The sequence below is a fragment of the Artemia franciscana genome, chromosome 18 (genome assembly GCF_032884065.1).
Source record: "Artemia franciscana chromosome 18, ASM3288406v1, whole genome shotgun sequence".
NCBI lineage: Eukaryota > Metazoa > Arthropoda > Branchiopoda > Anostraca > Artemiidae > Artemia > Artemia franciscana.
In genome coordinates this window covers 1,010,719-1,032,765 of record NC_088880.1, presented here as the reverse complement: position 1 = coordinate 1,032,765, position 22,047 = coordinate 1,010,719, and the positions used below count along the sequence as shown (strand labels likewise).

At 36.9% G+C, this 22,047-nt stretch overlaps 2 protein-coding genes across 2 annotated transcripts in view; one reads left to right on the top strand and one right to left on the bottom strand.

The window, feature by feature from the left end:
* Nucleotides 1-422: 422 nt before the first annotated feature.
* Nucleotides 423-5,722, bottom strand: LOC136038475 (coatomer subunit alpha-like). Its single transcript, XM_065721543.1, is given in 2 exon segments — nt 423-3,139; nt 3,141-5,722. Coding segments are annotated over 2 exon segments (3,663 nt in total). The 3' UTR covers nt 423-2,058.
* Nucleotides 5,723-21,453: 15,731 nt separating this feature from the next.
* LOC136038485 (transcriptional enhancer factor TEF-1-like) overlaps nt 21,454-22,047 on the top strand; it is a 189,240-nt gene continuing 188,646 nt past the window's right edge. The window contains exon 1 of the mRNA XM_065721560.1: nt 21,454-21,569. The gene's annotated coding sequence lies outside the window, so the exon portion shown is untranslated. The remainder of the gene's footprint in view (nt 21,570-22,047) is intronic.

Here is a 22,047-nt window from a genome sequence, read left to right as displayed (position 1 = left end):
TTCCTTTTCTCTACTTCCCTCTGTACTTGCTATTTTCTTGCTACTCCTTGCAAAAAAAAACTGTGAAAAATTCAGCAACTGCCTCCGCCAGTATGTGAATGAAAAGAGAATGGGTACAGTTTGACCACCAGTAACTATTTTTTTTTTTTTGCATGAAAAGATACGTTAAATCTTCAAAGATTGCTAATCTTCAAAGACTGGTGGGGAAACTAAACTGAACTCCTTGGAGCTAGTGTTTATGTATAGGTTCAATTTTTAGTTCATCGACAGTGTCCCCCCCCCCCAATAACACCCCTTGTCATTTCTGCCTAATATGCTTTTTTGTTATTCTTGTAATTTCATTTATTTTTAAATAAGGTGTGGCTACCATCTGGGTTACCATCTGGTGTTGGCTACCATCTGGTGTGGCTACCTCTGGTAGCCACTGAGCAAGTATTATTCTGATTTAGCATTAAGTGTGTTGAGTATTAAATTAAGTGATCTAGTGGTGAAAGCTGACAGTAATCTATGAGGAAATTTTCCCAAAATTTTCCAAAATTTTCCCAAAATTTTCCAAAATTTTCCCAAAGCAAGCAGCAGGAGCTTCTTGCAAACTTTCGGCTGTGAATATATACACAGTCGATAAATCGAAATAGCGCAATATTTTATCATATTGAAGCTTAACAAAACGTCACAATTTCAGCAAACCTAATAATAGAATATAGAAAAAATATAACATATAGTATAATATTTTTTTATTCCTTTTATTTTTTATTAGATTATTCTTTATGGTTGATTGTGTATGGCTATGCTGTTTGACCTATGTGATTTTGTATGGATGAGTAGGGTTAAGGCCTCATTCAAGTACTGATCTATATTAATTACTAATGTAGGAAAACAGTCTTCCTTTTCTCCTTCTGTCTTCCTTTTTTTTATGTGTTTGTGCTGTTGCATTGGTGATTTCTTTTTTCATTATAATAAAAAATAAAAAATAAATAAAAAAATATCAAGGAGTCGTTGGAATCATTCTTCTTGGAAACAGTAGAAAATTTTACATTTTCGTAGAAAGGGTTTGAAACCTCTACAACTGAGAAATTGAACCTCTATCATTTTCCTCGGAGTTCTCTGATTTGCTAAATTTGATGTTTTAGTTTTCATCAAATAATTTGCCCTTGTAGAAGTGACTTCTATGCTTTTGGAAAATGGACCATGTTTTTTCAGCTCCTAACTCCTTATGGGTAACACTCAACTCAATGTTACTGTGATTCTAATAAATTAGAATCAAAAATTAAAAAAAAACAATTCTTTTAAAATAGCCTATTGTTATTAAGACCACTTTCTGAAGAAATTTGATTACTTTTAAAACGAGTCACTCCTTACTTGCAGTTCGTAACGACAAACATAGTAAAAAAAAAAATCAAAAAAATATTTCCATGTGACCATCGATGAAATAAAGTCCTGGTAAGACATGCCTTCCCTTCCTGCTCCTGGGAAATACCCAGGCCTAGGGGCCTGGGCTATGTTTATTACTGTAATAAATATTGGATAACATAGAAAGCCAAAGAGTATTGGTAACATATAGTGTCGAAAAAAACAATCAACGCGAAAAACTCATATAGTATCCAAATAGCAAGTAGATAGCTTGAATCTAGGCCAGGTCAAATTAATCCAATACAAAATATTCCAAAATAACAGTCACTGAATTCTAGCAAGCTTCACAGGATTTAATCCAAAACAAAATATTGTGAGATGACATTCTTGAATTAAATTAAGTTCAAAATGTTGGATTAATGAACGTCATGACAGGTCAAGTTCAAAACAGGTGCAATAATTCAGGATGAAACAAGCTTCACAGTTCAAATAATCCAAATAAGATGTTATCCCTTTGAAGACGGAACTGAGACTTGTGTTTTTTTTTTCTTTTCTTTTTTTTCAGCTTAGACAAAGACTTTAATTTTTATAAGATCAATTTCTACAAAAAAAAAAAGAATAAAAAGATCCTGGATAAAGCAGTACCCCAACACCAAACTCAAATAAGTCATTTAGAAACAAATAACATATGTAATTATGATGGAGCAATTAGCGAGACTGAATTTTCATTCCAGAACATTCTTTGCCAACTTCAGCCACATTACAAACTTTACAAACAATTCCCTTGAACCTAGGGCAATAACTGGCTTCACAAAGAGAACACTTAACCTTTGACTTTCCTTTGTAAATAGGAGTATACGAGGCAGGACATATGGCGAAAGGGTTAAATTCATCATAGTCAACTTTGACGCTATCGACTTCATTCTTCTCACACACTACAAGTTTTTTTCGAATTTGCGCATCAACGTCTGGGCTGGGTCCAAGCTCAATCAGTCGCCTCGCAAAATTAGCTGCAGTTTTGAAATTATTTATTTTGTAAAATAAAGTAACAGCTTTACGCAGAGTTAGAATTTTATGTGCTAGCTGAAGATCACAATGGGTGAAATAAGCAGCCAGTTCGCATACCCTCTTCTGCTCCTCTTGGGTAGCTTTGGGCAGTTCTTTTCTGTGCATTTCCATTTGACAACCTAAAATATATTCACGGCATAGCCAAAGCATGTCATTTGCTGAACTCGCGTCTTGTTTTGTGTCCACAATAAGCAATGGAATAGACAGTAGCAAGCTGCGGAACTGTTCTACGGCTTCCGAGAATTTACCTTGACTTGTTAATTTGTAGCAGAACTTTAGCTTTTCTTGCAAATTGCCTATGCTTATTGCAACAGCAGCCTTAGAGGCTGCTCCTTTTCTAGGTGGGTAAGCAACCATAGAGGGGTTAGATGGCATGGCAGGAATGGAAACTTTGGACCTAGAAAATGTGCTCATAAACAAAGGTTTTAAAGGTTCAAAATTCACAACTCCAACTTGATTGTGAAGAAGTCGGAAAGCAGACTCGAACGAGCCAGCCAGTATATGTTCAGCTGGTAACTGTGAACTGTTCAACCACGTCTGCACAATGGGTGTTCCTCCAGCTGGTGCGGCAAAATAACCTTGAGTGGTATGTAATGCGGGGCCAACATCTACATCAACCGGGATATCTATGTCTTCATCAACATCCCATCCTGTGCCTTTGTCTGGTTCAAGAGCATCCTGGAATTCTGTAATCTCAGCCTCATCTCCCACTCCAATGGAATTGACTATTCCATCCATCTGCAGCAGCCCCTTCTTCTATATCTTCAGCTACTAAAGTTGCATTAAGTTGACTCCTTCCCTTTTTGGCAATGGTTGCTTCAAAGAATCCTCGCGATATCTACAACATGGGCCAGCTTTCAGTCATTGGGTGGATTGGAGGCATTGGTACAAGCAACTTGGCCTCTGGATTTGGCACAGGCAATTTTCCAGCATCAATTTTGTGCAATAAATGTGCTGCTTCTTCCTCCAAACCATGAGTCTTGGCGGTGTGGTAAGCTAAAACGTTCTGCCCAGTTTGCTCAAGAATCTTTACACGTTCTCTAACATCACCCAGCAAAAGTGCACATTGAAATTGACCTTGATAATCTTTAAGCTTCTCAGCAACCAAGCTCATTTTCTTCAGCTTGTCCAATTGACCAGTAACGAAATATAAATGGGACAGTTTTGAGATGTTCTTGGTCCGTCTGTAGCACCCAGCAGCCACCTCATGATTTCCTTGTCCCCTAGCAACCTCAGCCAGTTTTTCCCAGCAAGCTTTATTGTTGAGAACCATTGCCGCCTCCTTTGCCACTTGAATTTGACAGCATTCAATAGCCAACGCAAATCGGGTTTTTTCGTCACTCACAAAATGTAATGCCACTTCTGGGTACCCCTTCTTATGTAAATACGATAAAATAGACTGGCCAAAAAGTTTGGCCTCACGAACCATCTTCAAAACATCTTCATACTTCCGGTGAACAAGAGCTAGTTTTAATTTATGTTCAGTTGGATCAATGGTCAAAACTCTCGGTTTACATTCACGGTCAAGACAGTAGATTGTCTCTCCAGTTACTCTTGTTAAATAAACAGGCAAGTCAATTGTACGAATCGTGCCAGAGTCCCCATTAGTCAAACAGTACTTGATATGATTCGATGTTGTATATATAAAAACTCCAGAATCGTCCCACGCGCCTGATTTCAATTGAAAATTGTCATGAATTTGACAAATTGTGTCTAGTTTTTTATCACAAATGACTATGTTGTGCTTAGCCATTAGTGCTACAACATTCATATCTGATGACCAAACAACATGGCGGCATTTGGCAAGTTTAACGGTGGCGATGACCTTTCTTTGCTGGATATCAAGGAGGCTCACACCTTCAAGATCACGGACTAAAAGCATCCCTGGATTGGCTGGATAAATTTCATCTGGACTGAGCGAGGAAATCGATACTTTTTTAGACGTTTCATTTTTCTCTGTCTTGATGATGATGCCTTGGCTACGATCCAAAACAGCAAAGCGGTTACGAGCGACCCAATAAGCAGTCAACCCTTGCGATCTTTTTGATTCAATAGGTTCTGGAGGATTTTGGCTATCTCCTTCTCTTGGAATAGTATATAAATCATATGTCGAATTCTCTAAACTGTCTCGAGTTGAAACGAGTATAGCATTTTCCGATTGGTTAAATGACAAGGACCTTGGATTAGTACGCCCTGCTTTTACTTGCATTATCCCAACATCTTTCCTAGTTGTAAAGTCCAATCTTCTCAACAGGTTATCTTTGATGTAATAAAGGAGATCACCATGCACTGTATAAGCAGGCCTTTCTTTTTCCAACTTGAAAATCAGCATTCCTGAGTCGTGACCGGCAGCAAAAAGGTTCAGTGTTGGATGAACTGCCATTACCCAGAAGCGATTTGTATCACGGCGAATAATGGCATCACGGCGAATTTGTATCCCATACGTTTTGTAGTAAAACGTATTCAAGTCCCATACTCGAATAGATCGATCTTCTGAATTGGATATAATTAAATCTTGACGAGGATGAAATAGACAACAGGAGACGTTATTGTAGTGGCCACGGTAAGTATAAGCCTCCCAGGCTTTAGTTTCGTTCATCCTCCACAGCTTTACAATACGATCATCAGCACCAGAGATAATCAAGGGCAAACTAGGATGGAAAGTAGCCCAATTTACACCATGATCATGACCTTCAAGAAAATATTTGACAGCTACATCAGCTTGTCCAAACAAGTCTGGAGCAGCAGGGTTTCTCAGATGCTCGTCCATTCCTCCCGTTGATGGAGCTATGTTTTTCTTCCTCAAGACAGTAAAATCCCAAACCCGGACAGTCTGATCAAGGGAAGCCGATACAATTAGATTCTGAGTTGGGTGGAATTGGGCACACATTACATAATGGTTATGGCCAGTCACAACAGAGATACAGTTTCTACTCTGCCAATTCCAGACACGGATTGTTTGATCATCAGAGGCACTCAAAATCCATGGACATTCATTGTGGAAAAAAGTTGTTCTTATCCAGTCTAAATGCCCAACAAGTGTATATAAACATCTCTTTTGTGTATAGTTCCACACCTTGATCTTGCAGTCATCACCACCTGATACAAAAAGGGGCTGATGGTTGTGAAAATCAATCCCTCTAACAGGGCCTTCGTGTTCTTCAAACGTATCAAGCATTGCACACCTTCTGTAGTCCCAAAGCTGAATAGCGCCAGTATGCAAGCTTGCAAGGACCCATTGTCGCTTGTGATGGAATGTGATTCCATTCACTCGAGCCGATTTTGTCTCAAATTTTGTTAGCATTTTTATCAAGCTAGACTCATAAATGAAAAATGACAGAAATATGACAGTCTATAAGCTAACTCAAGCAGATTTTCTGTTTTTGACTATTTGAGTTGGTACTCTTAATAATGAATTTTGCAATAAGTTATGTTCAAGAGTTAAAAATTCTTTTGCATTTTCAGGTTTCTTTTAAGATTCCATATCAAATTAATTTTCGGGTGTTATTTTCATGACATTTTTTTAGAATAAGATGTGACAAAAGTGCATATGACGTAATCAATTTTGAATTGGTTTTGGAAAAATTAGTTGAGGCATATCGGTCAGTTGTATAGTTAATCTTGTATTTTGAAGTTACCATTAAGTCAAGCTTTTACAACAGTTTCCTTTTCCAGGTCTCAAGGTCTTTTTACCCCAAAGGCTAATGCTTCAAAAGAAAGAAGCAAGAGCCGGTGAAACCTTGTCGACAATGCCAACGAAGCTGCATAAGAGCCCCATGTATCACCTCTAACAATCCAGTAGTAGCTCAACATGCTTATGCAATCTGAGGAGGGATCTCAGGAGGGTGGATTGGAACGGTTTGATAGTACCCTATTTGTAAGTCACTGGTTTAATCAGCATGACTTAACCCCTTCAATAAGCGACAACCATCGAGTTGAAGGAGAGGAATATTTATCTCTAATTATCAATGTTATCTCAATTTTTACCTGTTAGTGATATAATGGATTTGGACATTATCCATAGGTTATGTGATAACAAAATGCCAAGTTGCTTGATTTAGAGCCCCGCAAAAGATGAAAAATCAATGGGATGAAAAACCTCCCCTATCTAAGATGAAAAACCCTCCCCTAACTAAAAGAAAGATGAACCTTACTGCTTGTTTAGCCGTTGAAATAGCCTTGAGTATTATTCAGATGAGTATTTACCTGTTGAGCAAAATCTAAGTGAGAGTAGTGGCAGCAAAAAAGATATGAGAAAAACGAAAAAAATTAAAAACTAAAGAAATCAAAGAAGTATAGCCGTAACAATGTTTGATATAACGGAAGAAAAATCAAATGAGGAGAAAGCAAAAGCAAAGGGAAGCAAGATTAGAGAATTTCAATCATTTAAAAGTCAAACTGAAGCATTCTTCCACAGGTAGAGAGTGCATATCGAAAAGGATTATGCATCATTATCTCTGAAAGTACGAAAAGAAGTTCATAATGAATACAGTAGCTTAAATCGCGCAGAGCAGTTAGTTTAAAGAAAAACTCCCATCGAGCCAGTAAATTTTCTTGGAAGAAGAGTGAAACTGGAAGCTGACCATCCACCAAAGAAAAACTCTCGTATACCTATTATATGAGGTATCATATTCCAAGGTATGTTTGCGAAAAGCAACCACGCATAACTATGAGTAAAGGTGGTCTTGCAATATATATATATTATATATATATAATATCTTGCAATATATATATATATATATATTAGATACTTTGAAATATAAGGTACGTGAAGATCTGTCAAAAAATGTTGAAGGTATTTTTGAGTCTTTGTTCATTGAGGTATATACTTCATCCCGGGAGGTTATGATTTTGGGAAAAGTGTGTTGGGAAGTGTGTAGACCACCAGGTGGATCTTTGTTGTCTTTTCTTCAACTGTTTAATGAAGTAATTGAGTCTATGCATCAGCAAACTTGTGAAATAATAATTATGGGGGATTTTAATTAAAGCCTCCTAGAGAATAATGGCTCAGTACCGGCTGATTTTCTTTCGGCAATGCTAACAGATTGCCTCTTACCCACGATCATGATTCCGACATGAGGCTACTGGTAAGTCACCTACTTTATTAGATAATATTTTTGAGTCTTTGTTCATTGAGGTATATACTTCATCCCGGGAGGTTATGATTTTGGGAAAAGTGTGTTGGGAAGTGTGTAGACCACCAGGTGGATCTTTGTTGTCTTTTCTTCAACTGTTTAATGAAGTAATTGAGTCTATGCCTCAGCAAACTTGTGAAATAATAATTATGGGGGATTTTAATTAAAGCCTCCTAGAGAATAATGGCTCAGTACCGGCTGATTTTCTTTCGGCAATGCTAACACATTGCCTCTTACCCATGATCATGATTCCGACATGAGTAAGTCACCTACTTTATTAGATAATATAGTTTCTTCTCTGATTGCACAGGAAAGCACTGTTTTGATTAATGATATTTCAGACCATTTTCCAATAATTTGCGATTTGTTGATCCAAATGACCAAACTAGGCCTCTGATTCCTACGGTTTCACCATTTAGTCTGTCTGAACAAAATATTGCTCAGCTTAATGCTAAACTCCTTCAGCAGCCTTGGGATTTTATTGATGAAAGTACAGAATTAGATATAAACTTTAATATGGTATTGTTAAACAAGCTTTTATTGATACTTGTTCTAGAAATCCAAAGAAAGTGCCACCAAAAAAATACCGACCGCTAAACCCATGGATGACAAATGGTCTTCTAAAATGCTCACAGCGGAAAGATTACTTATGGAAGAAATATAAGAATTTCCTTCACCTGCTAACCTGCAACAATTTAAAGAATATAAAAACGTTTATAAGTCACTGATTAGAAAGTCAAAGACCACGTATTATGCTTCAAAGTTTAGCGAAACCAGGAAAGATATGAGGAAAACTTGGGAAATTATTAATTTGGAAATTAGACCAGCTTCCAGTATTCCCAATCTTCCGACTAAATTGACTTGGAAAGAAAATACAGTGGAAGATCCGACTTTAGTAAAAAATTTTCTCGCTTCTTCTTTTGCATCAGTTGGTGGGAATACAGTAGAGAGAATAGCATCACGATCTCCTTCTGCTAGCGAAGGTGAGTATCTAAAATATATGGGGCCGTCTTGCCTCAAGCCCATTGTCCTTGAACCTGTAACAGAGATTGAAGTTACTAGAATTATTTTCGGACTACATGGCTCTTCTTCGTCTGGGCCTGATTATATTCCAACAAAAGCTATTAAGCATGTTATTTCAGCAATGATTGCTCCTTTAACTAAACTTATAAATATTTCGTTTGAGCAAGGTGCTTTTCCCAAATCCCTTAGAACAGCTAGGGTGATAACGCTGTTCAAGGGTGGCAATAGAAGTGATTCATCTAATTATCGACCGATTTCACTACTGTCTGTTTTCTCAAAGGTATTTGAGAAACCTATGCAGAAACAACTTCTTAGCTTTCTGGAAGCTAAGAAATTTCTGCATAAGCACCAATTTGGTTTCCGCTCTATGCACACAACAGAACAAGCTTGTGCAGTTTTATTAAATTTCATTCATAGTGCCCTTGAATCTAGTAAAATACCCGCCTCTATGTTCTTCATGTAAAAAAGACATTCGACAGTTTAACTCATCGTATTCTTCTGGGTAAGCTTTCCCACATAGGTATAAGAGGAACAGCTTAACATGGTTTGAATCTTACCTTCATGAAAGAAGAATTTCGTTTAATTTGGATACTCTACCGTCTTTTAATGTTGATTTTGGTGTGTCACAAGCTTCTGTCCTTGGGCCAACACTGTTCTTAATCTATATAAATGATCTTTATAACGTTGTTTCTAATAATATTCCTAGCCTTTGTTTGCAATCTGTGTTGCAGCAATAAATTCCATCCGTCGAATGCTGGTGAGACTAATACCAATGAAATTTTAGTGGCTTTTGCTGATGATAGTAACGTTGCTGATGATTACGTTTGATGATAACACTGATGATAACGTTAGCTGATGATAGTAACTCTTACTCTGAATGTATTGCTTGCTCTGAATGTATTGAAACCACACTTTCTGATATTTTCGAGGACGAAACAGATATATCCATCGTTTACAGTACTTCAGACATCTAATGGACCATTATGTTGACCCCAGTAAAGAAATGTGAGATTTCTTGGTGTTCTATTGGATGAAAATCTATCTTTCACGAAGAATATTTAGATGATCACATCAAAACTTTCGCGAAATCTGGGTATCATTCGTAAATTAAAACACACATTTCTGGGATAAATTTTACGTACACTGTTTTTTTCTCTGATTCAACCATGTCTGACTTACTGTAACACTATTTGGATGTCAAAATTTCCTTCTCTGCTGCACCAAATTAAAGCAGTTCAACAGAAAGCTGCTGTAATTATTAAAAAAAACAAATTTGCATTCTCAACATGACCTCTTAACTACAGAAACTAACAATGTCGTGTGCAACCCTTATTTTTAAGTTCCTCTATGGCGAGTTGCCTAGGTGCTTTGAATATTTTTTCAAGATTTTGTGCAAGATAAAAATTCGTGTACGCTTCGAAATAGAAACCACATGCAAATTCCACAAGCGGAAACAGTCAGGTTTGATTTTAATCCTTCCTTCACGTGTCCTTAAGTATGGAACACACTCCCGGATGAAATCCGTGGCAATCACTCGTTTGGTACTTTTAAAACTCAGCTTAAAAATTTTCTTACACTAAAATATAAAATGGATATTTAAAGTTTTAATTATGACATTTATTAGTTTAATTTTAATTTATTTGCTATTGTTTGACTTATTAGTATTATTACAGGGGCTCGAATGGTAGCTGTTTGTGCACTGGATGGGGTCAAAGGATCGATAGGTTTTAAATGTGGGGATCTTTCAAGGATTGGTGTCTTCTCTTGTTGCTTGAGTTTTTTTATTTTTGTATTAACTTAATGAAGTGAATTCTTTTGTTTATTTGTTTTCAGTTTAGTGTATTTAGTTTCCATACTATGGGCCATGGAGACTGTTGGAGACCATTGGAATAGTGCTCTTGTAAATATTTTTGTTGTAATAATAAAAGGAACTGAACTGAACTAAAATCAAGAAATGATGACAAAAAAGATCCCCAACGTGTTAGGGTCTTTCAGGAATGCTATGTGAACGCTTCTATGGAAGTCTTTCAGGAATGGTATGCGAATGTTTGTATGGAAGTATTTCAGGAAATCTATGTGAATGCTTTTATTGAAGTCTTCCAGGAACGCTTTTATGTGAACACTAAAGCCCAGCACACACGGGACAACTGTTTTGAGACTAAAATTGTTAACCGATTGCGCACGCACTATTTTATGACCATGGCCTTGAAGTAGAGTGGGGGCCCGCGCACGAGGCAATCCAGATGAAACTGGTTTCCAATCAGTCTAAAACCGGTCCCGTATGAGCCTCCAGCCGTAGTCACAGTTGAGTCTTCCTCGTGGGATCTCAACATAGTTAGCCACTCGGCACTGCTCAATTACATAAACACAACTGATCCAAAACCACTCGTGTCCGTGGGCGGAGATACGTTTCATTTTTGTTGTAAACCGTTCGCAAACCAGTTGCAGGTGAGACTAGTTTCTAACCGATGCCTTGAAACAGTTTCCCAGTGGGTATTGGGCCTAAGACAATACCTATTGAGACAAAATAGCAAAAGAATATGTTATTATTTGAACACATGAAATACGCGGTTCTAGTAGCCACACGACTATAGTAAAGAGTTTTTATAGAATTAGAAGCATATTGAATCCTTCAGGCCATGCCAGCCATATTATTATAAAAAAATTGCTCTAATCGTTAGGGCCTACGTGAGATACTTACCACGATGACTAACTATTCAGTACATACATGCAGACTTCGTGCAAAACGTCCCTGATAGAAAAGTTCTAAGTCTTCACAAGCAGCAGTGATGCACAACATGAGTATTTTCTTGAAAATACAAAAGAGTGATGCATGCGAACTTTGTGACGTCATGGAAACGAAACAGGAAAAGGACAGGTTAGTGAATCAGAGAAAAAAGTTTATGACTATCTTAAGGAGACGGCATACTACACTATATTTTCCTTAATCTAGGTCTAATACTTCCCTGCGACATCTGGTGGTAAAATAGTTTTACTTATGCCATTTTCTAAAAGTTTAGAAAATGGTATATCCATATGTCTTTTTGGTTAACACAACCGATCTGAATATTCATTCAATTCATAGATGTCAGAATCTATAGATGGCGGTTTGATGTAGTACACATGTTGAATTGTATATCATAATTCCTATCAAAATTGAGCCTTTTGTAACGGGGGAAGGGGTACAATTCCTATTTTTCAAGTTATACAAATTTTCTCGGAATCATCAGACTCATTCTAGTCATAAAAATGAAAACATCTCACACTTTTGTACATAAAGCCTTGAAACTTCTGAAATGTTGAGTTTGATGGTATAGTTTTTATCAAATCATTCAACCTTATAAAAAAGGGAGATATTCCTTCTCCATTACTGAAAAATTTCCACATTTTTTTACTAAGATTAACTGAAGGAAGATTAACGACTGATTTTTGACCCCCTCCCCCACTCCTAGACCCTTTTGTGTATTTATCTGAAAGTGAATGGAGAGTTAAGATGTTCGGGCGTAATAAAATGCTTTTTAAGGTCGAAAGCTCACTCCCCCCCTAAAAAATGACCTACCGATCCTCCTTCATAATTCATAATTTGCAGTTATTGCACACAATTTTATTAAACATTATGTGAATCAACTAGGTTAAGGCCGTGATTAAGTGAACTTGAAAACATTGAGGTTCAAACTTGAAGTTAGGGTAGCCTTCTGTCTCTCACTTCTCTAGAGACGGTCCATTGTCAAAAACCCTTCAAATAGCACTTATTCATTGGCGGAAATAGCAGGTTAATTATACCAGCTTGTCAATCTGGTCTCTAGGGGTGTTATCGGTGATCTGAAATGATTCTTTCTGGCAAAGAACTTGTAAAAATTTCAGGTAGCTGAAAATATTCTATGGGATGTTTGAAAACAGGAAAATACATCGAAAAATGGTTGCAATCATCTTACAGGTTATTGTCTCCTGCTCATGATAGTATCGATTTTGTTCTAAAAGCAATATCCTTCAAAAAGACCTAGACATTTTCTAAGATTTCTAAGCAATTAGAGGAAATAGAGCAAAATCCTAGCAAACATTTTGCAGCACCTTCAAGAAGCTACGGCCTGATATTAAAAGCGGTATCTTCTGCCAATGAATACTTGAGTATTCTTTAAACATAAATTTTCAATTTTAACTTAGGATTTTCGAGTTCGATCAGTTCACCTAATCACGGCCTTAAACAAATGTTTAAAGGAAAGGTGTTCAACTCTTTATTTTGTATAGACTACGTGACTCTGTGGAATGAATGTGCCACTGTGTGGCCTTACTGTTTCTGTAACTGGGAAGCTCAATTCTGGGAAGTTCTGGGAAGTAACTGGGAAGTTCTGTAGCTGGGAAGCTCAATAAACAGTTTTAGATAATTTAAATTTATTGGCTGTCTCAGAATCTTCAATCGGAAACAACTTGGTCCTCATTGGTACGAAATTTTATTTATGTGAAAAACAACTGAAAAAGAAAAAAACCAGAATGGCAAAAAACACCGTGGCGTAATCTTCTTTGCTATATAAAAAGGGCATTGGCAATCTTAATTTTTGCTCGAATATACCTTCTTCCGATTTTCCAGGACAGTCGGATTGGTAGAATAGGCCTTGGAAAAAAAAAACATAGAAAAAAAACTAAATAAATGTTCATCCGTGATCTTCCTTCTCGAGAAAAAAAAACGAACTTCCACATTTTAGTAGAAAGGAGCTCTGATTTGTTGAATTTGATGGTATACTTTTCATCAGGATGACTTGCCCTTTTTAGTGTGTTTTAGCCCTTTTCCGGATAACCAGGTTTTTCCAGATCATGTCTTTGTCCGTCAGAGATATGAATGTCCCTTTAAAAATCAGAAAAATCTGGATATGGCGTCAAAGTAAGCAGTAAGAACTCTCGAATTTAGATTTTGCCTATGATGTAGTCTTGCTAGAAGATTCGAAACAACGGTTACAGCAGCCTCTCGACGCAGTTATGGACAATGCAGAAAATTTAGGAAATGCAGAAAACCATCAATTTTGGTCAATCAAAGGGCGTGTTCACCACAACCTCACTGCTATGCATAAACTCTTCGTCCCTACTCGGGTATGCTACTCAGGGATTGCATACATTGTAGCTAAAACCATATTACTAGAATTAATTTAACTTTATCTATTTCCCCCAAACACCCTCAAATGTAACTATCAAACAGTTCGTGGTAACGAACTGAAGTAAGGACCGACCCGGCTCAATTGTAACCAAAACTATCAATATCATATATCAATAGTCAATAGTTACATAAAAAGAATTGCATTTTAATGCTGATTTTAAATATATAAGTTTCATCAAGATTAGTCTTACCATCAAAAGCTACGAGCCTGAGAAAATTTGCCTAATCTTAGAAAATAGGGTAAAACACGCCCTAAAAGTCATACAATCTTAACGAAAATCACACCGTCAGATTTGGCGTATCTGAACCTTATTGTAGAAGTTTCAAACTCCTATCTACAAAAATGTAGAATTTCGCATTTTTTTGCCAGAAGACAAATCACGGATGTGTGTTTATTTGTTTTTGTTTTTTTTTTCCACGGGTGATCGTATTGACTCAGTGGTCCTAGAATGTCGCAAAAGGGAAATTATGACTAATTTCCAGAATTTCCATTCTAACGGATATTAAAAGTTCTAGTGCCCTTTTTAAGTGACCAATAAATCGGAGGGCACCTAGGCCCCCTCCCGCGCTCATTTTTCCCCAAAGTCATCGGATCAAAATTCGGAGATAGCCATTTTATTCACCATAGTTGAAAAACCTAATAACTATGTCTTTGGGGACGACTTACTCCCCCGCAGTCCCCATGGGAGGGGCTGCAAGTTACAAACTTTGACCTGTGTTTACATATAGTAATGGTTACTAGGAAGTGTAGAGACGTTTTCAGGGAATTTTTTTTTTGGTTTGAGGGGGTGATCTGGGGGTACGCGGGAGGATCTTTCCATGGAGGAAATTCTCATGGCGGAAGAGACTTTCAATGAAGGGTTGCAGGATTTTCCAGCATTATTTAAAAAAACAATGAAAAAATAGATATGAAAAGTTTTTATACTGAAAGTGAGGACCAGCATTAAAACTTAAAACGAACAGAAATTATCACGCATATGGGGGGTTTACCTCTTCGTAATACCTCGCTCTTTACGCTAAAGTATTTTTAGTAATTTCAACTATTTATTTTACGGCCTTTCTGATTCAGGGGTCATTCTTAAGGAATTGGGACAAAATTTAAGCTTTAATGTAAAGAGCGAGGTATCGACGAGGGGTGAGCCCCCTCATATAGGCAATAAAAACATACGAATTTAGAAGTTCGCTACGTAAGTTAATCAGTAAGTTACGTATATTTTTTACTTATGAAAACGTTCGTAAAAAATTAAAAGTTATAGTTGCCTTTTTAAGTAAAAAAAAACGGAGGGCAACTAGGCCTCCTCCCTCGCTCCTTTTTTCTCAAAAATCTTCCGATTAAAATTATGAGAAAGCCATTTAGCCAAAAAAATTAATATACGAATTTCGTTTTAATTATTTATGTGAGGAGAGCCAAGATCAAAACATGCATTAATTCAAAAACGTTCAGAAATTAAACAAAAAAACAAGTTTTTTTAAATGAAAGTAAGGAGCGACATCAAAACTTAAAACGAACAGAAATTACTCCGTATATGAAAAGAGCTTTTCCTCCTCAACGCCCCGCTCTTTACGCTAAAGATTTTTACTGTTTTAAAAAATAGAGTTAAGAGAAAGAGTCAAACTCTTTCTTAAAACTTAAAACGAACAGAATTTACTCCTTATATGAAATGGGCTGTCACCTCCGCAATCCCTGCTCTTTACGCTGAAACTTTTAATTGTTATAAAAAGTAGAATTATGGCAAAGCGTCAAACTTTAGCGTAAAGAGCGAGGGATTGCAGAGGGGACAACCCATTTCATGTAAGGAGTAATTTCTGTTCGTTTTAAGTTTTAATGTCGCTCCTTACTTTCAGTAAAAAAAACTAGTTTTTTTCATTTCATTTCTGAACTTTTTTGAATTAATGCATGTTTGATTTTGGCTCTCCGCACATAAACTATTAAAATGAGATTTGCATATTAATTCTTTTTTTGGCTAAATGGCTTTCTCTTAATTTTGATCAGACAATTTTAAGAAATAAGGGGTGGGGAAGGAGGCCTAGTTGCCCTCGAATTTTTTGGTTACTTAAAAAGGTAACTAGAACTTTTAATTTTTAACGAACGTTATTATTAGTAAAAAATATACGTAACTTAAGAATTAACTTACGTAACAAACTTTTAGATTCTTATTTTTTATTATGTATATGAGGGGGTTTATACCCTCGTTCATACCTCGTCCTTTACACTAAATCGTAAGTTTTGTCCCAATTCTTTAAGAATGACCCCTGAATCAGAAAGGCCTTAGAATAAATAGTTGAAATAACTAAAAAATACTTTAGCATAAAGAGCGAGGTATTTATCTCCTCCTAAATACCTCGCTCTTTATGCTAAAGTATTTTTAGGACCCCTCATATGCGTAATAATCGCTGTTGGTTTTAAGTTTCAATGCTACTCCTTACGTTCAATTGAAAAAACTTTTTCATGTTTATTTTTTCATTTTTCTTTTATAGTAATGCTAGAGAATCCTCCGCCCTTGTCATTGAATTTCTCTTTTCCCATGACATATTCCTCCAAGTAAAGATCCCTCCACATAGCCCCCTCCCCTCAACCCTATCCCCGAACCAAATAAATCCCCCTGAAAACGTCTGTACACTTCCCAATAACCATTACTGTATGTAAACACTGGTCAAAGTTTGTAACTTGCAGCCCCTCCCCAGGGACTGTGGGGGATTAAGTCATTCCCTAAGACATAGTTATTATGGTTTTCGATTATGCGGAACAAAATGGCTATCTCAAAATTTTGATCCGTTGACTTTGGGAAAAAAATGAGCGTGGGAGTGGGCCTAGGTACCCTCCAATTTTTTTGGTCACTTAAAAAGGGCACTATAACTTTTCATTTCCGTTAGAATGAGCCCTCTTGCGACATTCTAGGACCACTTGGTCGATAGGATGACCCCTGGGGAAAAGAAAAGAAAAAAAAACACGCACCCGTGATTGATCTTCTGGCAAAAAACATGAAATTCCACATTTTTGTAGATAGGAGCTTGGAATTTTTGCTATAGGGTTCTCTGATACGCCGAATGCAATGGTGTGATTTTCGTTAAGAATCTATGACTTTTAGAAGGTGTTTTCCGGGAAAACACCCCATAAAAGTCATAGATTCTTAACGAAAATCACACCATCAACTTTTCCCCTATTTTCCAAAATGAGGCAAATTTTCTAAGGCTCGTAACCTTTGATGACAAAGACTAAATTTGATGAAACTTATATGTTTAAAATCAGCATGAAAATCCGATTCTTTTGATGGATCTTTTAGCATCAAAATTATGTCTTTTAGAGTTTCGTTTACTATTGAGCCGGATCGCTCCTTACTACAGTTCGTTACCACAAACTGTTTGACTTACTAGAGATTTCAAAGTTTTTGAACTAAACAGATATCTCAAAATTTGATTCAATATCAAAGGGGCTAGAGGAGGACTGAAAAGGAGGGCAGAAAAGGGACTGAGGCGGAGGCTGATAATCCTCCAGCCTTTTTTCTTTAATAAGGACACAAGAACTTTAAATTTTTGATCAAATGATCACCTAACCAAGTATCTAACATAGCCCATTCTAGTTGAAGCGGCTGGGTAAAAGGTTTTGGCACTTTTCAGGCCCACTTTTTGGGCTGCATTTGGAGAATAAATATATTTCGTTTCATGTTCGTTCTGCACTATGTCCCATTATCCCGAAGTTTCGTATAAGTTTCAGGCCAATCAGAAAAATTATTGTGCCTTTTGAGCCCCCCCTTGCTATAGTGGGGACTAATTTCAAACGGATCAATGCTATGGATAATTTTTTGCATATTAGTCCCTTTGAACCAAGGGAACTAATTTTGAACAGGAAAAGTTTTTGTGGCTCATCTCTGGGCTCCTAGCCCCTCTCCCTTCTCAAGGCAAGATGTTGATGATCTTTTTGACTAAGAAAAAGATCCATGGAAGTTTCATGCCACTGGACTCCTAAGACCGGATATTAAGAAGACTTCTAGGACAGGGCTGGCTGCTCTTAAACACTATTGACTTTTTAAAAAGGAACTATAATTCTTAATTTCTGATTGAGTGAGCATCCTCCGGGGTTTGTACGACCACGAGGGGGCGACGAAATTATTTTAGTTAAATTAAGCTTTAAAATAAATTTCAGAAACATTTATCTACGATAAGAAGGGAAGTATTACCCTGAATCCCCCTAATTCCGGCTCAGTAAAAATTGAAAGGAAATGACAAATCAATTTTTCCCCTAAGCCCATCCCTATATTATTCTGGAGCCTCATTGATATTTTGACAATTTGGGCATTGAAATGTGCCCATTTACACATCTGACATCCCCTCCACCTACACAATGACCCCCCCTTCACGATAGTTGATTTACAATTACATACTTTTCTTCGTACTTTTTATTTGTCTTAAATTCACTTTGGCTGCTCAATTTTACACTTGGGGAGAATTTTCCAGGGTAAAAGCTTTCCGGGGGAATAAGCCGGACCCTATCATATAACGTGTCTTCAGTGTGAAGAAACATGATAAGGAGTTAGGAGATAAATATGAGTAAAGAGAAAAAAAATTGGGTTGGCTTCTTATCTTTTCTTCTTCCTTTGATTATAAGTTGCCCTCCTTTCGTATGTAGTTCTGTTTTAATTTCTTACTTTCTCCTCATTGAGGGCGGCTTGTTTGATAAAGGCGAGATACCTCTTTTCCTTCGTACTGGCCATAATCTCGCTCTTGTTTTCAAGATTTAATTCCTGTATTATCAAAATAGAATATTCTGTCATGAGATCTTTTATTTGTCCGACTTGTGTGCTTTTAAAAATTTGAAGATATACCCCTCCAACCCTAGGACAAATATCAATAAGCACCCGTTACGCATTCCCACCCACTTAATCCTATCATTCAAGCCTACTTATCTGGGATACTACCCAGGCGCAAATGTTGTCCGAAGATTTGTGTGGTGACCCATACCAGTGTCCGACTTCATATCTAAGTTCCCTGTAAAATGGCTCTTCAAACATGGGATAAAAAAAAGTCTTTCTGGGAAAAGATATGTACTTAAAATAGCTTTTAAAATATGTTTCTATTGTTTATATTTGGTGTCGTCCTAGCCTAGTGGCCGGCGCGCTGGAATTTGAATCCTTTATCCGTAGGGTGGGGGTTTGATTCCTGTTGTGGCCAGTTATTTGGTTTGGGACGAGGATGAGTGGCACGACTCCGTAAGCTCAGCCAGAGTCGACCCAGCTCTAAATGGGTATCTGGAGAAATCTGGGGAAGGTAAGTAGAAGGATGTGCGAAAGCACAGGCTGACTGGCCCCCAACCCCCTATTGCACTTTCTGGCTGAAAGGCCTTGAAAAGGAGATCAGCCCCGCTGCTTTGGACTTTAAGGGTCTAGTACCTTATCCTTTATTTACCTTATACTTTTTTTTTAATTTGCAGACTTTTAGAAGTACTTGCAACCATACCATAAAACTCTGAAAAAATTATGCTAGCTTTCTATTTCGCAGAGACTATCTGTCTTGGCCTTAATCCAATTAGGCTTTCAAGTCTTTTATCACTTTGACCAAATTTTGTACTTTTTCAGATTTTGACTTTCACCCCTATGTTAAAGAGCTACCAATAAGCACCATTTTTCACATTCTACCCGTTCAAGCCTGCTTACGTGGAGTACCGAAAATGTGCAGGTCTTATTCCGAAATTTTATGATGATGCATACGAGCGTTTGACATCATATACACCCTGAGTGCAAAACAGTGCCTACAAGCTTCGGAAAAAAAAACAACAACAAGTTTTTAGGGAAGAATGTATTCTTTCCTATATAAATTTCTTTTTGAAGTTCGGACACCTTTAAAATTTTTACTGACATCATCTCTCGCTCTCATCAAAAAGCACCGATTCTCTACATCTCATCCACTCAAGTCCACTCACCTGGGGTATACCACCCAGGTACAGGTCTTATTCCAAGATTTTCTGATGATGCATACGAGCGTTTGACGTCATATACACTTGAGTGCCAAACAGACCCAACAGGCTTAAAAAACAAAAAAAAAAACAAAACAAAAAAAAAACAGATTTTTGGGAAGAAGGTATTCTTTCCTATATAAATTTCTTTTTAAAATTTGGACACCTTTAAAATTTTTACTGATATCCTCTCCCCCTCTCATCAAGAAGCACCGATCCTCTACATCCCACCCACTCAAGTCCACTCGCTGGGGTATCCATCCAGGCGCAGGTCTTATTCCAAGATTCTCTGATGATGCATACGAGCGTTTCACGTCATATACACATGAATGCAAAACAGTGCCTTCAGGCTTAGGAAAAAAAAAACAGTGCTTAGGAAAGAATGTATTCTTTCATATATCAATTTCTTTTTGAAATTTGGACAGCTTTAAAATTTTTACTGACATCCTCTCCCCCTCTCATCAAGAAGCACCGATCCTCTACATCCCGCCCACTCAAGTCTACTCACCTGGGGTATCCACCCAGGTGCAGGTCTTATTCCAAGATATTCTGATGATGCATACGAGCGTTTGACGTCATATACACAATGAGTACAAAACAGACCCTTCAGGCTTAGGAAAAAAACAGTTTTTAGGAAAGAAAGTATTCTTTCCTATATAAATTTCTTTCTGAAATTTCATTTATGAAATTTCATAACTTTCATTTGCCTAACTTGCGTCAAAGTTTACTTGCATTTGACTCAATATAAAATGACAAGCACTGCAGGAAGAAGAAAAATTTGGCACCCAGGAACAAGGACGTTTCCAGAGGGGAGAGCATAGGGGTTTTGACCCTCCCCCCCCCCGAAGTTGTAGAAAACGTAAAAAAATGAATATAAACAAATTTTTGATATTTTTTAAGTTTCTTTTTATAAAGTTTCTTAGGAAAAAAACAGTTTTTAGGAAAGAATGTATTCTTTCCTCTATTAGTATATTTTGAAATTTGGACAAATTTAAAAATTTGGTAAAATTCTAGTTAATTGACTTATTGCTATCTCGGAAAGGATTTAGGTTAGGAAAATGAAACTTTCAGGGATGGCTCTACAGGCTAAAATATGTCCCGGGAAGGTATTTTAAAGTACCCACCTCCACTCCTTCTCCCTCTAGAGGGCCCTGAAATTTGCCTACATGACATTTTGACAAAACAACATTTTACCTTAATTTTCAGTTACTAGTTGCTTATTCTCTGCCTTTAGTTCTGAAAATGCAATTCCTGTTATTTGAGTAGAATTTTGAGCCATATCAATGTTTTTCTTCAAAATTTAGGAAATGTATTTGCATATCTTTAAAACCTCATAAAATGGAATTAAGCAAAGTTATGAAGCTGAAAACAATTTTGTTGTACTTCTATTAAGCAGAAGATCTATTTTGTAAGGTTTCACTTTTATAACACACATATTTTTAAATAGAAGAAGGAGAAGAATTGGAGGTAATTGCTTCAAAATACCTTCCCGGGACATACTTTAGTCTGTAGATCCATCCTTGAAAGTTTCGTTTTCCTAACCTAAACCCTTTCAATTAACTAGAATATTACCAACATTTTTCCTGCCATTCCTCTCCCCCTCCAAAAAAATATGGCACCGATTCTCTACATCCCGCCCACTCAAGTCCACTCACCTGGGGTATCCACCCAGGTACAAGTCTTGTTCCAAGATTTGTCTGATGACGTATGCCAGTATGTGACGTCACTGAGTGATCTGCGCATAGGATCGGATAACCAGCGTTCCTGAAAGATTCTTTGTTCATTCTTCGCATACCAGTGTGAATACCAAGGAGAGTTAAAACAATAAGTTATTTTTTTCATTTTTAATTTGTTTTTACTTATTTATTGGAAGTATTGTATTCTTTTATATAAGGTAAGAACCTGTTTTTTATTTGTATTTTTTGGAGCTATTTTGTGTAACATTTCTGGTCTGTTAAGAAAAAGTAGGCTTAATAGCATAGCCTAGTTGACGATTGTAGCCTACTGTGGGAAATGTTTTATAATAGGCCTATTTCTAAGTTATCTGGAAGTAGTGTAGTTTTTTCATAATTGATTTAGTGAGTTTTCCTTACGAACGGCTGTGTCATAGCTGGAATTTATAAGTAAATTTTTGGCATACCAGAAAAAATATTTAAAATTTAGTTTTTTTTTGTCATTATTCAGATTAAGTATCTTTGGTAAACTAGAATTTTACCAAGCTTAAAGTGTTTTCTTAATTTTGTATTTCTATTTCTCATCAATAGTTGTTTCAAAATGCTAATTTAGAAGCAAAAAATCAAGAATGTAGGCTAGCCAAGCCAAGGGCTATATCCAAGCATCGGTGTGGGGCTGGGACGTGATTGTGATGACAG